This window comes from Anopheles marshallii, chromosome 3 (genome assembly GCF_943734725.1).
Source record: "Anopheles marshallii chromosome 3, idAnoMarsDA_429_01, whole genome shotgun sequence".
In the NCBI taxonomy this organism is placed as follows: Eukaryota; Metazoa; Arthropoda; class Insecta; order Diptera; family Culicidae; genus Anopheles; species Anopheles marshallii.
The window spans coordinates 84,206,081-84,223,832 of NC_071327.1; the positions used below are offsets into that span (position 1 = coordinate 84,206,081).

Sequence of the window (17,752 nt, forward strand, 5' to 3'; positions counted from 1 at the left end):
TAAAATACAAAAACTGGCGTCATTTAGTAAAATAACAATTGCATGGGATGAAGAAATTATTCAATTTAGTCTACAGTTGATGAATATAGGTGTTGGGATGAAACGAAACGCAACATTGATCATAATTTCCAAGAAAATCCACCCAAAACACATTCGTCTCCAAGGCACTCTAGATAGCTTGGAATTTCTTAACAATCGTTTTCCTTCAGCTCGAGATCGACAACACTAACTCTGAGGTTTTTCCATGTTTTTTTTTAAACATTGGGCACTTTTTTAAAGAAATAATAAGAATAAAGCCAAAAACAAAGACAATTCGATTGACAAATCCAAGACACAATGTAGAATTTTCATGTTTTAGTACAATTATTCTTATGGTTTGCAAAATAATAGAATACGAGTCTTGAGAGTGGAATGCATCGATGATCATACTATTTGTATAACTTTAGTAAATTTATCATCTTCGTGTCATGTCAACTGCATGCCAAAGTTACACTACTGTACTAGGAAAAGAATAGCAGAAGAGAAGAGTGTTAGAAAACAGTGAGATGAATCATAATATCAAGATTGAATTGATGAACTTAGTTTGTATACATTAGTGCCAAAGTAAGATAGAGTAACCGTTTAATTGCTTCCTATTCAACAGTACTTTGTGCCTTCAGTTTGTTTTGCTAATTTGCTAACCAGGTACGTTGGAGTTGTGAGCAGACGATATTAGAAAGGTACATAACAGCACGGTCAAACACGAAGAGATGAAAACCTAAGCACGATGAAAGGAAACTAAAGGGATGAGTTATATGAGAACGTTTGACGTATGAAATGATTCTTGCTCATGAGACAAAACGTATCGTACGGAATGGGCAAAGGAATGATACAATATAGCTTTAAACAAAGATAACAACGTCCATAACATAGCAAACTTTGTAAGACAAGTTACGGCTTGATATATTTCACCTCAAATGACTGATTTTCTGTTACTTTCTTGAAATATGTAGAAAAGGCAACTAAATCAAAGTAAAACAGTCAGGGCGTGTATTGTTTGACGACTTTCTGGTTCGTAGTAAGCAATTCAAGAAACTGTAGAACGAAGTGCCCTATCTACCCTAAGCAAAGTTGTCGTTGAAGTTAATATCCAAGTCAGGGATGGATTAACACGCTTGTGCGTAGACTAGCTTTGGGAATGTTTAACAAGCATTATTTCTTCTAAAACCAACCATCAATAGAGACTTTGGCGAAAAGCAAATTGGCTTGTTATGCGATGTCTGATAGGAAATATTTATAATATTTTTATCGCAACTCATCGGCGGTTACTGACGTTTGACCCTTGTATTGAGAGATACGGTCCTGTAAATATGCGTACCGTATCTTATGAAATATACAAAAGTGAGAAGTTGTTGGTATTATGTTTTACATTCTTTAGAAAAAGACACAAATAATTTACCTCGTCCGTGTCACTTCCCACCAGCAGCAGATCGAATGGTATGGCTGCTACCAGATCTATCAAAAACCATCCGCTCAAATAATGAACGGCGATCCTGCCCGGATGGGATACTACCTCGTCCTGCCCGTTCACGAACGTAGTGCGAAAGTTTATCAGTATATCAACAACGAAGGTTACATCAACTGTAAAAAAGGGAGAGGGAGATAAGTGATCACAAAGATGACGCGAAGGGTGATTTTGGTGATGGTTTACCTATTAAATCAATTATCACAATTGGATCATCGGCATATTTTCGATTCTTTCGCTGATTATAGTCCGGCTCGCTGAGCAGAAATGCGGCCACGTACGGTGTAAATATTGCTGTGTACATAACTAACAACAGGATTATCCAATCCCAGACCGCTTTGAATGGTGAGTAGTGCAGTATTGTCCATTTGTGAACACGCGGACTCTGCAGTTTGTACTCCGGCAGGACGTCAGCTCCCAGCGATAGAACCTGCAAATAAGCGCCATCGAAACCGGAAAGAGAACAACACAGGCGGGAAATAATTAATGGCATTGCGAGGGGCTTGCTCCATCCTGCGACAGTATCCGGTGCCCGCTTTCTCCCGGTGGCCCGGTGGTTGTGTTTTGCAGCAAGAACAATTAAAATATCGATTTCACTAAGCTCGCGATCGTCACATGCTATACTAGCAGCGGCACCAACTCGCACACTCGTGTACGCTTATATTTTTAATCCTGTGCTTTACTTCTAGCGGCGCGGAGGATGGCTGCCGAGTGGGTGGGGAGTAGTATCGGTGAAATTACATAAACATTATCAAACGTGTTTCTACCGTATTATTATAACGTTAAGAATGCTAAAGCAGCACAGCACAATAACACAAGCACTTCAGCTCGATTTTGATCGACACAAGCAAAGGCCATGCCCGGGGTGTAGAGAAGTACGTTTGGCGGTCAAATGCCATGTGGCTGTTGCGTGCTCGGGGTAGATAAGCAGTGGCAATGGAATAAAAGCAAAACAGTACTAAAAAAAGGAAAATGGAATCATGAAACGATTTAATGGTTTACCGAAAAAAAGGGGTAAGGCGGGGGGCGAACTTGTTGCTATTAGAGCGGCGGCTAAGAGCGTATGGGAAGCGAAGGGATCACACAGCAAGATCAACATCACGAGCAGAATAATATAATTACCTCCTTTCCCAAATTGGCTTTGTCGCCACTGAGCCCATTGAGGTTCAAATTGGAGTGGGTGGATATATGGTTTTCAATTTTAATTTGATTCTTCTTCGAATCCGTACTGAGCCGAACACTGGACCATTTTTCTTGCGCCTGATTTTTCGGTGCGTGAGTGTAGTTGTGCGAAAGGAATAGATAGCAAGTCGGTTAAAGGGATTTTAGGGCTTGTAAGATTAATTGTAAGGGGAGATCTCGAAGACGTTAGAAATGGGGGGGGGGGGGGGCTTTCGACACAGACCTGCAAATTTTGCGGTACAGATTTGTTGCGATGCTCATAGTTGAGCTTCGATTGACGCACGAAACTTCGGCAGGATTTGGTTTTGAACGCGGAGTCTAGACTGGTCGCGGTCGAAGAGCTTGGCTTGGCTCCGATTTCGTTCGTCGTCACTATAAGCGGTATATTGGTCTGATCCTGGCTGTGTGCTCGGTTCATCTTCATGACACACGATGATAGCGATCGTTTGATTTTACTCTCCTCGGAGTAAACCTTATTCATATATGCTTCCTTGTTTGCTGCCGGGTTTCGCGACGAGGAGCACACGGCCCCAAAAGCGCACACGCACAGCTACACAGCTACTACGAGCACCACCACCAGGTGGGGTGCTGTGTGTAATCTCTTTGTTGTTTCGATTTTCCCCTAAGCCCTAGCAGCGTGTCATTCATGAACTAGCGTGGTGTCAACAGACGGGTTGACTCTTCCACTAAAGGTTGTCAAGTGGTGTCAAGCGGCGGGGGCCATTAAGCGTGGGATTGTTGTGTCTTGTCAGATCGATTAAACTCAGCAAACAGGGTGAGGAGTGCTAGCAGCGCACAAATACGCGGAAAATCTTTAAAAACACTGCGCCACCGCCAATGGTCGCAACGATCCTCTTAGGTCCTTCTTTTCAGGCTCGTAGTTGGTAGTACCTGATGCATGTGCTCATGCTGCGAGAGCGAGCTATTCACCACGCCACGTAGCGTGTACTACGGACATATTGTACTCTACCGCATATCGTATATCCTTCCCACACACACACACACACACACACATACACTCGAATAGCACCTTCGCACCCAATTTATTGGCGCTAGTTTGCGTCTAGGATTGCGTCTGGCAAATGGTGAAAATTTCTCCCCGTTGCGTTGGTGTGTGCACTGCGATACGGAGCTCGCGCCCTATTGCGGGGATTTTTTGTGTGTTTCACCTCAATATCGAATGGCACGACCGTGGGACTGGTCGATAGAAAAATCTGTGTCCCTGTGTACTTTCCCAATAAGCAACACTCGGAGAGCGCAATCGGAATGAATGATTATTGATTTCTCAATTACTCACGCGAGTCGGGGGAGGGGGGGGGGGGGGGGGGGGGGGCTATGATTTCCATGCCCCGTTATGGTCATTTGTCTTGGTCAACGTCTTCGTCGTCGTCCTTGCCAGTTCTTGATTGTGTACTGTGTATAGGAGGTGTACTACGGATTAGGATTCCTACTACGACGATTCCGCCACCGCACTGTTCCTCCACTCCAATCTCCAAACTCTTGCTTGTGGGCTACACTCGCAAACATAAGAACATTCACCACACCACATACTAAGCAGCGTATTGCTTCGAATACTGGCGAGCACTGGCTTTTAGTAACCGCAACAAGGGGTTTTTAACTAAGCTTGTTTAACATCGCCGCTATTGTCTGGCCACTGGCACACGGGACACACGGCACACATTGTAAAATTCGCGTCCTCACGGTAACAATTCTCGCTCTCCACTAAACATCGGCGCGAGCCTTGGAGAAGAAACGTCCCCCGTTTTTTTGTTCGGGTTGCGCGAGATTCGCCGATTCCGATGTGTGTGCCCGCAGCGACGGTGTGTGTGTATCCTTTCCGAAAGGGCGCTCAGTCTCCGGCGGCACTCTAGGATATCACATCCTCTCACGTGACGGTATTGCGCTGCACACGTGTCTATGTATTTGTTTACCCTAGCCACGGTATGGCCACACACAACACAAGCCAAGGGTGGGCTTTTCTAAAGGGGATGAGCGAGTGTATTGTACGAATGTGCGTTTGTTATTCACCATTTGGAAGCGTAATAAAGAAAGAAAAACAGGTATGTTGGAATACTGGGAAGAAAATGCTCTCGCTGGGACGAACGAGCGGTGGTCTAAGAACCCGGGTGAGGTGGGGGGTGTGACACGTACAGAACACACGTTCAAAATTATTCATTTTTCAATTGGCAAATGCGATGTTGGCCAGAATTGCAACGAGTGCCGCATGCAATGCCCATGCAGTGGTGCTGCACACGAGGTCGAATGAATTGAACATGGCTGTCAGAGGAAGCAGTCCAGTGATCACATCATGTGTCAACTGGCCCCATTGCTCACGAGCGGACGGTATGTGTGTATTAATCAATGCAACCAGTTACGATACCGCTGGGGATTATGGGTCGTAAACATAATTATGCCACACGGTGATGGGCGCACGGCACACACCACCACACGTCGCACCGAATCACAGTCAGCTGCGTTGGAATTATTTATGACCTGTCCTAAACGTGCTGTTGGAACGGACGGAGTGTGTGTGTGTTTCAATATTTACGGAGCTTTACGCGAAGTCGCATTGGAAGTGTCTATGATATTCTAGCAAATTATACCACCGCAACCGAAAAGCCTTGCGATCGCGTCCCCTTACTACACGCGCTTCCAGTGGGTGCAATGTGTTTTTCTACATCTGCCTTAGACTAGCTCAAGGTTTAGGCGCGAATATGTACTTAACATGTAAACGGTTGCCAGTGTGTACGATACCGACACTACATCTACATCTAGCCGAGTAGTCTACTGAGCTAACGCAATGGTCCGCAAACCCAGCGCATTGGAACTTACTGTTTCCACCGGTTCGGGAAGTATTTTCTCAAACTTGTGCCCGAGCAGCGACTCTTTCGCACCCTCGGCCGGTTCCGTGTCGAAGCTGTTGGTTTTATGTGAAACCTTGCGCGACAATGGTGAGAACTTTGATCGCGACTTGACGCTGTTCGCCTGGGAAAGCATCGATTTATCCGACTTGTTGTCGAAGGATTTTTGCGCCTTGCTGGCGTAGCACAGCCGATCCGACAGGGCACTGTTGAGGCTCTTCATCGATATCGGCACAATGTTGGGCGTTTCGATTATGTTCACTATCCGATTATCCTCATCCGGGGCAAGACAACATTGATTCTTGCGGTGCATCATTTTCGCATCATCGCCACAGAGCTCCTCCGCTGCTAGAATGCTTGCCGGAAGTTGCAGCGTTGTGCTCGGCGGGAGTTTGTTTGGGTTTGGGCCACCTGCACATCGGCAAGTTTCTCGATTGCTTGGCTTCTGCATCTGCACTGCATGGGCAGCCTTGCGTATGTTAGAAAGGATAGTCTCGGACAGGCTGTGCAAGTTGTCCACCTGCTGCTGGTGCTGGAGCGACCTGCCGACTGGCTCGGTGCCGCCACCGGCTGGCGTAAAGCCCAGTCCCTTCGGCAGATTTGAACAGCTTTTGGTGGTGAAAGACTTCTGCGACAGCAGCGAGCAGTCGTCCGGGTGGTCCACAATCGTGCCAGTTTTCATGCCTCCCGGTCTGTTCATAGCGCCCATGATTTTACGCGCACCGTTCAGAAAGTTTAGGCTGGACAGCATCGACAACGTGGACTTGCTGATCGGTGGTGTGAAGATACAGTTCCCGGAGGAATTGCGGCGCCTTCGGATGTGCTTGCGCTGCTCCATGTAGTCCTCTAGCTCTCGCTCGCCATTGCTGCCCGAGGACAGATCATCGTAACTGAGCGTTTCGCACTGCCTCAGCAAACTGTCCAGTTTGCGGATTTCCGACAGCTCAACGCACGAATTTGCCCGCAAACTTGCCTCGGACATGGTGTTGCGAACATAGTTTACCGTGCACTCCAACGATGGTGCCCAACTGCGCGCCCTTGGTGCCAGTTCTGTGGCGCTGGTTGTGTTGCGCTTTTCAGCAGGACATGATGAAGCTTCCTGCAATGCAACAACCGCAATTCGGAGTACACATCAGCACGGGCGCTACTTGCATGGTGGACGGTACACGGTAATGTACAATGCTCACAGCACGTATATCGGGACAAGGCGTATGCCAGGAGGCGTTGATAGGCTACACCTACACCACATACAATCACTTCACCACGTATGATAATCCCTGGGACGAACGAAGACCAATATGCTTCCCTTTCACTATTGCCACTCTACTAAATGCTCGCTACGGCGGGGATCGTTGAGCATAACAGTGGAGCACAACTTCGGTGTTGCTTCTTGGAACAGAAACTAGATACCGATAGGCCACCACATTATATAATTATGTTTTTCGATATGAGAACTCGCAAAACTAGCCCGGCCACACACACGACACCTTCGCTGGGAAATATGCGTACGGGGGAAACCAAATGCCCCTTCTGCACGGGGCCGAAACTATCCACTACTTGCAAACTGCTCCTGCCATTCAATACACCACCGGGTCGCTCTGCGGCCAAATACAGGCGGGTTTACCGAGAGTGGCGCACGGGACGGTACTGCGATACGGACCGAACCGAACCGATACCAAACGTTCCGAACGCCTAACTTCCACTAGTGGCTGGTGCTGTCGGGAATAGTCCTTTTTACACTTGGCTTTCCAAGAGGGAGTCAAAGATATTCGTTGCCTTCCACACCCACACACACCTACCTTTTGCGCGTGGCCGTGGGAAGGGTGAGAAAAGGATTTTTGGGGGTGGTGGTGTATACCGTGAGATAGTGTGATGGAAATGGATTCGTTCGTTCCGAAGAAATACGGACCGCTTTCATTTCTCTCAGCGGGCGCCGCGCGCTCAACAGAGATGCACACAGCGTCTTCTCGCGCGACGTGACGTGCTGGGGAGTTCCATCTGGAGTATCCTTTCGGAAACGCACAAACACATCCGGACACACCGGGACACACACACACAGACACAGCTAGCAAATTGGGTGAAATTGGGGGCGATTGACCACCTACAGTGCAACCGTTGTACTAAGACGAGAGCACGCAGACATGCAAAGCTACCTACCGTTGGGCGTTTGCGGTGTGTGCGTAGAGTGAAAAGGAACGTCCGGGGGGGGGGGGGGGGGGGGGGGGGCTGGTTGTCGCGTGGGGCCAGTACAGAGCAACACGAATGTGAGCGGAGAGCATAACAGGTGTGCCCCGTGGATAGAAATGAGTGGCTAGAGAATGCTTTCCTATTTCCGGCCATCCGTTAGGTAGTTGGCTTTGCTGGAAAGGGTTTGTTTTTTTTTTGCTCAGTAGGAATGTTGCTCGTACTCTCGCTCGGAATGTTTCATTTTGTGCTCTCGGTACTTTATGTTACACGATGTTGACTGCTTAGTAACGATTTCACATAATAACACCAGCCCTGTGCAAGTAAACCGCTAACAGTGAAATATGGTACAAGAGAGTGTGTGTTATAGCAGCATTGAAGCAGGTGTAGGCCTTATTGGAGGGCAGTTGTAGCAATCTCTAGCAGATCATGGGTTAGCCCTCCATTCCTTCCATCAATGCAACGCAAGCTCGCAAAGCCTCAGCCAGTGTACGCGGAGCACATGCAACAGCGCAAAACAAATTCTGTTTTTCGACACGCGCGCGCTGCGACACAATATTCCAGGCGGTGGTGTCCTCCTCTTACCTGTGCCACTTTCTCCCCCATGTTAATGGTCTGCCTTGTACCTTGGAAATATTTGCCAGAGCCATTGTCCTGCATTTTATAAATAATTTGAAGGAGTGAATATGGAAAAAAGGAAACATAGAAAGCGACAACTGTCCCCGGCCAAAAGGCCCAACTTTAGGGGGGTGTTTTTTTTTGGCAGCGAATTTGCCGCGAACTTACCTTAGCTTTGAGCGAGTCTGAAGGCACGTTTGAAAGTGATGAACTGGTCCTCGCATCTTGAGCCGCAGCCTGTTTCACAGGGACCGCTTTGTATCGCTGCAGGTCGCTTTCTGATGAGACGTAAGGGAAGTACAATCTTGCATTATGATTTACCGGACCTGCGGGTTGGAGGATCACACAGAACACACAGACACGGAGGGAGAGAGACAGAGAGCGTACACAGAGTTCGATTAGTTGTTGTATGGCTTGAGGTTATCGACAGATTGGGTTTTTGGAGGGAGGGTGGTTGAACATGTGGAAGGCAGTAATGCTATCGAAGAAAGATTTAATGAGCTTTGTATTACATCCATTTGTACACTACTACACCGGCGCGGAGTGGGTTGTGGTAACAACAATGCAGCATAACCACATAGCTAACTAGAACGAACAAACCGGGACGTCTGTGCAATAAAACAAAACAATGTCTCGCTACAAAACACTCGTATAACACTCGTAAAGCTTCCACTAAAAACGAAATGGCTAAATAGCAATGGTTCTCTCATCATACGCATGCAATGTGTGCGAATTGCAATGTGTAATGCGTTAGCAGTGTTGCGTTTCCTATTATGAGTTTTATGATCTCGACGACGTCCAGGACAACAGGTGGTGGCCAAGGCGAGAGCATTCGTTGGGCAAGCAAAGCGAATTGTGTTTGGTGCAAAACAGCGATACAAAACAATTTACATGTTACATTTTACATTTGTACATTGCAACATTAGCCAATGAGTTGCAGAGAACTAGTTCGATCGTTCAAGTGCGTTTGCTCAAATAAGGATCTGTTTTTCTTTTTTTTAGCTTTCTCTTCCTCCTGAGCACATAAAGAATCTAGCAAAACGATTATGCTTCACGTGCAGCATCGCGACACAGGATGCACAGGATGCTGCTACAGGACGATCGAACAAACAGAGATAAACATACTTTGTTGCAGATGCTAGTAAGACGCATTTCCATCACATAAGTAATCACACAAAGCAAAAAGGAAATAGAAACAAAGAAAACAGGGAAAAAGAGAACGAGAGAGAGAGAGACAGACATACAGAGAGAAAAGGAAAACTATGGAAGAAAAACACAAAAATAAAACACTTAAAGCCGGACGACTGAAACGGAACGGAACGAAACGGTAAAAGGTAAAAAGAAATCAAACGTAGGGGGCGGTCTTTTGTTTTTGGTAGGTAGGAAACAAAAAGAACGCACAGAGGGAGAGGGAGAACGCTCAATCATCTTACGGAGGTAGGAAAAAACACGTGTGTGTTTTTGTTGTTGTTTGTTTTGTTTGGCGAGGGGAGCGGGTTTGAAGGACACAGGCATAAACATAAATATGTTGATCAGAACTGTTACTCACCTCGCAGGGATGGCGAATGTTTCGGCAACAATTAAAAAAAGGTTGATTCTTGTGATTGAATATTATACAGTTTCAGCCAGCAAACTAAAATAATGAAAATTTTCAACAATAGCAAATATACCCTCCATATGAAGCATTTTACAAATAGTATATGTGTGGTTTTTTTTCTTTTCTTTTTTTAATTGGTTTTGCAGCTGAAAAAAATGGCAGAGTTTGTGGTTCAGCATAAACAAGTTTTGCAAGTTAAAAAAGAACCGATGATGATTAAGATATTGAACAAAATACGGTGAATCGGTGTGTTTGTGTGTGGGCTGGGGATACTTTCTACCATGATATTAGCAAAACATGACACATGCAGTCTTTTAATGTGTGTGTGTGTGTGTGGTACAATAAGGCGGAGGCTGTATGTAAAGGTTATTATACACGAGCGCGACGATGGTTTTTGGATAATGGATGTATGTAAGTTTTGCATAAATAGGGAAGTGTTCATATTGGTTGGTTCATATTATTGATATATCTACAAAACACGTGAACAATGCGAGATAAGAATGCAAAACTGATAGCAAAGTAGCTAATCGGCGGCTGTAATGATGTAACACCTTTCAACTAGATAGCAGCTAGGGATGGGCAGGACACATGAGTTTGTTTTTTTTTTAAATAAAAGCATAAATAGAGCGAGAGAGGAAGAGCGACAAAGAGAAGGAAACAGTGAGGTAGATAGAGGTAGAGAGAAAGAGAGAGAGAGAGAAGAGCGGAATGCAGAATATCTAACAGCCCCCATTATGGAATCTAAATTATATGTGTGTGCTGTACATCGCAACAGTGTTGGTAAAAAAAACCCATTATTTTGATAGTGAAAGATGCAAAAGATGCTCTTGCTTTGTTGCATTTGTTTGCTTTATTACTGTCGCGAAAAGCAACTCCCGATCACCAAAGGTCCTGGCGCGATCTTCGCACCGACAACTTCGGGTCGGGATTAGTCTTTAAGTAATAGGCTTAGAAGAAGGTGCATATACCTATAATAAGCATAAGCAGAGACAACTGTGAAACTGTGATCAGGCCAGCCCAGACGGCTGGCCACAGCTCACTGGTAGATGAAATCGTATTGATAATGCCTACAAGCAACTGCTGGAGAAAAAAGTACGCGGCTGAAGAGGTGTTGCATTGGCAGTCGGGTTAAAGTAATCATCTCTTATAGCGCAGCTTTCGAGCATATTATATGGTATGGTGTGCCAGAGCTGCAGAGTTTTGGGAACAGTTTTGGTAAAAGTGTCGAAAATGATGGTTTTTACTTCGTTACTATGTTCTTTTGTTTTACCGAAGTAATGTTTTGCAGGAGTGTTCGTACAGGAAGAAAACGGAAAACAAACGGAAGTTTACCTCTCATGAAATCATCTACCGTATGGGCACGTTTTTCTACGAATCCACGGCTTGTTTGGGAATGTGTGTTTTCGTAACAGCGAATTAGTTTCGCGCTTTCCACATCTATAAAGTAACCGAAAACGTTAAGTTATATGAAAAGCAACATCCGCAAGTAGCAGCGACATGTCCGTTGGTAACCAAAAAAACAAATAAATAAATAAATAAATAACGGGAAATAGCCCTCTACACCTCCATCTTATCACTGTATAACAGAGAGGCGTTAGGGAGTTAAAATAAAGTGAACAAAAACCAAATGAAATCATACCATAAGTCCTACAGATGGGACAGTTCATTGCACGTATATTCCTCTGGGGATGAATGAGACACGATTGTGGACTGGTTGTAGAAGAAGCGGCAAAAGCGCACAATCGAAGTATTCAATTAATGACACGTAAAAAAACAAAGATAATAATACATGATTTTACAACATATCGCTACCAAGAATCGTAACAAGCAGCCAGCCAGTAGGTAAAACTGTTATCGTAACTGTGGGTAATAAATACATCATCGCAAGTATGTCATTAAAACAGTACAAAATGGCCCCAAAGTTACGGTTTCATTGTTCAAAAACAATGCCTAACAATTTCGCAATACTAAGCAATAGCGCAACGAACAGAAGTGGATAACAAAACAATCTCCAAAGACTTCAGGAATTCGTAAAAATGACCATCAAACAAATTGTTCTGCGTAGAAAAGGACGAATTTTGAAAGAAAAAACGGAAAAAGGAATAAGGTAAAGAAAGAAAGACGGAGAGCGCATGATAATGGGACAGCGAGAAAGAGAGTAAGCGAGTAAAGGATCAAATGAAACAGAAAAATGAAGGGCCCATCTCTATCTTAGTGAAACGCACTTACGTTTTAATTGCGATTCAAAATCTAAGCTCTTAGTTTGCACAAATTCTGGTTTCATGTCCTTCGAACTTTGTTCCTTGCTGTCCACTCGCATGTGTTGCGTGGTCTGAAAAATAGCGGGGGTTGTGAAATAACCGAAAAACGGCCCATTGAAAAACGTTGAACTCCAATATGCGCTGAAGTATGTATGTATAGAGCCTACATTGGGTGCCGTGATTACGATCTCGCCTGGTCCACTGAGTGTATCGATATCGCGTGGAAGACAGTCCAGTTCCTTCGTTCTTGTCAGGGCAGGTGTTGACATCGGTGCCCAAATGTTGGCTTCCACCTTGAGGACTGTACTCTTGTTGGCGGGACTACTACAAAATTGGAAAGCAAATTGTATTAGTTTGGCTCATGTGGTGGTGTCCCTAGACATTTGAACGACATAATACCTCTCGATTGTATGCTTCGGTGCAATGATTTCGTCTTCATCTTGGGTCGCATCGGAGGGAGGCGTTAAGTATCCCGCCAAGCGTAAACCTCGATCCCGAAGGGCTATATGTCCAATTCTAAATGATTGTCGAAAACTCGCTCTCGCCTTATCAACTGCAACAGTTATGTGGAACGTTAATAGTTTGTTGCAGAAAAAACGATCACTCACAATACACTCACATTTACTTAACTTTACTTGTTCGATCGGTTCAGGATTTGAGGGATTAGATAGATCCTCGAAGTTTATTATGAACAGTGAGATGTCATCAACTTCCGAGCGGATTGGGGCGATCACTTCCGAGCAAAGAAATTTGGAACCTGTATTGCGGGGGAAATAAAAGTAGAATGTTTAATCATCGTTTCAACTCGTTGTGGATGGAAGTGTGACATTTTGCGCGCCATGCCTTACATTGTTTTACAGAGCAAAAGTACGGGTCTAATGTATGCAATGGCAAAAAGGATAGATCTTAAGGGTTTCAGTTTCTCCTACGGAAGTTAGTCTAAATTCAACATTCCAATCACACATCACAGATCATTTACCAAGAAAGAACTATGTAAGAACGTGTAAATATATGTGTGGGATACATAGCAACACTCATGCGAAAATCGAGAGAGGAATCAAGAATTTAGCTGTCTTTCAAACATGCGCCAACCATGGTACTTTTGAATGCATCTTCTCGTGCTACAATTTACACTTGTGCTTCAATCACTTTCTTTCAGTTGAACGTAACACAAGTCGAATTTGTATGGTTTTGTAAAATTTATTGCAAAGCACATAACAAATTAATGGATAACGAGATACTGCGAAGAAGTGGAATTGGCTAATTGTTTACGTAGCTAGATGAAGCCTTTGGTAGTAACGATGTGTAACCGGTTGGCCCGGCGCTCATGGTCGAAAAACAGAATAAACGCTTGACCACGTCCGTGAACGACATATTTTCCGTATCGAACTCTTCGTGCTCTCTGAACACACCGCTGGAGAAATCGTTGGGGCTGATTGGTCCGACAAAGAGCCGTAGATCGGACTGTGGGAAACCATCCTTGTAATACTTCTTGATCGTATCGTACGCATCCATAATGACGGAAATGAACAGCGATAGTACCACGTAGATGTAAAGGCTGGTAAACGAGTACAGGTAGATGCGGCAAAACCACCACAGCATTAATGACTTCTCCGACATGATTGAGAAGGTAGCGAACATGTCGTCACCATTGATGAGTGCGAACAGACACTCCGAGGTGGTGGAAAGCGAACGGAACTTGATGTGATACGGTCCAAGTACCAACCAGCCGCAGAAGGTGAATCCGGCGTAGATCAATAGTGCGCAGAGCAGAAAGCGACTAATTTTTGGGGCTGCTTTCTTCAGAGTCAGTATGACCACGTTGTACGTTTTGAAAAATCCGAGATAACGCAAGACACCGAACCAGACGAGCGAATTTCCCACGCCAAGCAGCAGCGAACACACGTTCCAATCGTCTGCAATGAAGTGTTTCCGCTCGATCTGTTCCTTCAGGGCCGATCCGATGATGAGCAGTATATCGTTGAACACGATCATAATGTACCACATGTTCACGAACTCCCATTTGCCTTCACAGCTAAGGTCCTTTCCGTAGGCTTGTTTAAAGAAGTCGCACGTTGTCAGGCGTAGAATCTGAGCACGGAAAATGGCCCTCGCACAGAGGGCAAACGACAGAAGACAGATCACTATCACCAGGATGTTTAACAAGCTGCGCAGTGCGTCGTCTATCTGGGAGTTTTTGATAAACTCCACATCACCGTGGCATACGAGCCGAGTGGGTTCTGCTTCGAGCCGCAGTACCATTTGGCCGTCGTGGTCCTGGTTGTTGAACAGGATCAGCAAGTCGAACCGATAACAATCCGGCGCCGTTATCGGACCGGCCGCCTTAAAGTTGACCGTTTTGATTGCAAACGTAAGTTCCGCTTTGACCAAGGCGGAAAAGTTTATGTGAATGTCCTTATCGTGCAGATAAGCTTGGCTACCATTGACGGTAACGTTCTGATATAGGTCCACGCACAGCGAGTCAATTTCGGGGTTGAACACATAGCTTTCGTTAAATCCAAAGATCGTACCGTCCTTGTATCGGTACAGACACAGCCTCATGGGTGCCATCGTGTTGTCCTCGGTTGGATAGGAATAGGGCCCGATCGCCTGCGGCAGATTAGCGTATCCCGCCGCTGCATAGTCAATCGTTTTGAAGAACTCATCGATCATGTACACCGAGAGCGGGCCCGTCTCGGGCGGATAGTTGTTGACCTCCATCGTGATGTCCCAGCCGCGCAGGAAGAGATGCGAAAAGGTGACCGTATTATCCCACGTATAGTTCACGTGCGTGTATCGGGAATGTGCGAAGAGGCAGAGTTGCAACGTGACGAGAACTATTTTAATAACTTGTACCACAAACTTGTACGGGAAGCGTCTCTTGGCTTCCCATTTCTCGATAGGATTCATGAAGAAAAACTGCAGCTTCCGTCTGAGCCGTTCCTCCATCTCGTTCATGCGGGCGTCTTGAAGGATGGGCGACTCTACGATACCTTCTTCGTCGGTTGGTTCCTTTGTTTCCACCGCCATATCACTGTTGGTGCTGCTTCTCTGGCGTGAAACGTTCGGCCGGATGGGCCTCATAGTATCATCGATTTGTACGACGTTTTGCACTCGGTTAATCCCGCTATCTCTGGATACACCACTTTCTTCTTGGTCACAGTTCGAGATAGTGGATGATGAGTAAACACTACTCATTGCAGCGCTCTAGATCACGCGTTGTACGACGTTTTTTTTGTTCTCGCTTATCAGTGTTGTGCTGATGAAAAATAAACAACTGTGACGGCGCACTGTCATCTGTGCAGCTAGATTCTCTTCCTCACTAACAGGAACTCCAATGCAGATGAAATTTTCAAACTACCGATATTTTTATCCCTCTGCGCTGAAGGACGATGAACTGTTCTGAATATTGCACTAATCAATATAAATTTTCATCGAAACAAAGATTTTTACTTGCACATCCATTTATTGTGTTGACGCGCACACTGGGCTTTCGTGTGACCACGAGCGAGGAAGTATCAAATGACATTTGCCATAGCTTAGGGTGCGTCTACACTGTGCCAAAGGGCAGGACAGAAAAAATGCCCAACGTAAGCAGAATATTGAATATATCGGTCGTCAGCTTTGGGAGCTCAAATTGTACCAATAAATCATATTTATTGCAAATAATAGTTGTTGGAAATAGGTTTCCAACCTTTTACTAAGTATGAAGAAAAATAGCATACCTTTGTTGGAAGGGCGCTTTGCTATCATTCGGTTCTACAGTGTTCTAGCAGGTATTGAACGAAAAATACCAAGAACTCTATGAAAACTATGAAACAAACCTTGCAACTACAATAAATCCAAGAGGATTACATGGTGATTGTATTGCTTATAGGAACTTGAAGTTTTCGGACTTCGTTCTCTTCAGAACCGAGCAACGGAAGCCGATCAGGATTTAAGACAAATACGACATGCAACAAAACTTTGTTTGATATGTATGTTACTGTTACTGATTTTTAATCATCCGTCCAATATATCGTAAACTGAAGTAAAAGTAACACAAGCTATTCCTTGACTATAAGTAGACAAAAGCGTGACTTAAAGCTGAATAGCACCCATATACAAGGTAAAGAGGTGTTGGGAAAGTCCAATTGATCCCTCCAAGTGGCTTGATCTGATCCGCAAGTAATCCTTACAACGGACCAGTCACGGGTGGCACGTATATGATACCTGCATTTATCTTTTGAGACCATGGAAAGGCTCGTCAAGAGTTAGAATACTTTTCCTTTAAACGAACTTTGCATTTTTTTGCGATGCTGATCAAATGATTACCGATCATTTAGGCATAATTTGTTATGGTCTGAACTTACCGTCCTTTCTGTAGTAAAGAATTTCAAAATGTTTTTCTTCGCCTTTTCGTAGCGCCTCCCTTATAGATTCCATCACACCGACCGAGGTCATTTGGCCTTGCAGAAAGTCGGTGCATGCCGATCGTTGCATTACCTCCGCCCTGGTAAACCCCGTCATTTTGCAGAATCCATCCGAACAGAAGATGATGTGGCATGATTCTGGTTGTGCGTTTGCTACTAAAAAACTTCGATCTGCAATTGGCAAGGAAAAGTAATGGCACAAGTCAAACCTCTAGGCTGATCCCGGTAGTTGATAATCTTCAATGCAAACTTGAACTTGGCTCGTCATGCGATAAGACAAATCCTTTGAATCCGTCCTACTTACTGTGAGTATCAAATTTGCGAATAATTGTCTCGATAAGCGTTGTTTTGGGAGCGACATGTCCTCTGCGTACAGGCATTGTGCATTAATAATACGGGTTGTTTGCTAGGCTTATTAAAACAATCGATTTTTTCAATACGATGAATATTATACTGATCACATTCATTAAATTTACTACGATTCTCATTCACTTATACTGTACATTTCACATTGCCGGACTGTAATGCAGGAAGAGTTTGGTACTGATTACTACACTGGTAGACTAAACACAGATCCAAATTACCGATTCTAACATCTTGTGAAGCACTTTGGAAAGTAGCCCTTTTCCTAGCGCAGAAGGTTGTCTTACACTCGAGTATGCAAATAACTATCCTTCAAGTGGGAATCATGCTTTTATTTTTATTTTATTGATTTTAATAATCCACACCTCCTTGTACCCTCCGGTAGGGTAGGGTTAGTTTAACGCATTTAGTTTTCAAAATGGGCGGATTTGGTAGGGTGTGTTTGAGTGGCTGCTAATAAACAACAACAAAGGAAAACTTAAACTTATCCAAGCGATGTAAGCAAATTGCATGACAATAATGGTGTAGAAGCGGATAAATAGAACCAGTGAATGGCAAAATGCAACAAAATAGCACATCAATGTATACAAATAACAAACAAACGCTTTCCACTGGCCCGCCCTGTGCGGGTTCCCAGTCATTATTTGCATGGGCGAATGCGGAGGGAAAAATAGAAAAATAGGACAACCACATTTGCACACCGTCAATAAACACTGCTTCCCTTGCTAATGCCGTACAAAGTATCCTTTTCTAGAAATGTTCTCCCTCCC

The 17,752-nt window shown here is 44.7% G+C and overlaps 2 protein-coding genes across 2 annotated transcripts in view; both read right to left on the minus strand.

Moving 5' to 3' along the window:
• Positions 1–16,999, minus strand: part of LOC128715469 (potassium voltage-gated channel subfamily H member 7) — a 23,282-nt gene extending 6,283 nt beyond the window's left edge. The window contains exons 1-12 of the mRNA XM_053810372.1: positions 16,924–16,999; positions 16,560–16,790; positions 12,827–12,964; positions 12,607–12,760; positions 12,375–12,528; positions 12,176–12,278; positions 11,279–11,383; positions 8,518–8,627; positions 8,317–8,385; positions 5,519–6,646; positions 1,691–1,934; positions 1,439–1,620 (exon numbers count right to left, since the gene is read on the minus strand). Coding sequence (XP_053666347.1) covers positions 1,439–1,620; positions 1,691–1,934; positions 5,519–6,646; positions 8,317–8,385; positions 8,518–8,627; positions 11,279–11,383; positions 12,176–12,278; positions 12,375–12,528; positions 12,607–12,760; positions 12,827–12,964; positions 16,560–16,790; positions 16,924–16,999 — 2,694 coding nt within the window. The remainder of the gene's footprint in view (positions 1–1,438; positions 1,621–1,690; positions 1,935–5,518; positions 6,647–8,316; positions 8,386–8,517; positions 8,628–11,278; positions 11,384–12,175; positions 12,279–12,374; positions 12,529–12,606; positions 12,761–12,826; positions 12,965–16,559; positions 16,791–16,923) is intronic.
• Positions 13,468–15,405, minus strand: LOC128715470 (mucolipin-3-like). The gene has a single exon (XM_053810373.1). The coding sequence runs from the start codon at positions 15,403–15,405 to the stop codon at positions 13,468–13,470; it is 1,938 nt and encodes a 645-aa protein (XP_053666348.1).
• Positions 17,000–17,752: the final 753 nt, after the last annotated feature.

Bases quoted from the DNA above. Each gene is read 5' to 3' on its own strand.
- LOC128715470 (XM_053810373.1), bottom strand. From the start codon at position 15,405: ATGAGTAGTGTTTACTCATCATCCACTATCTCGAACTGTGACCAAGAA.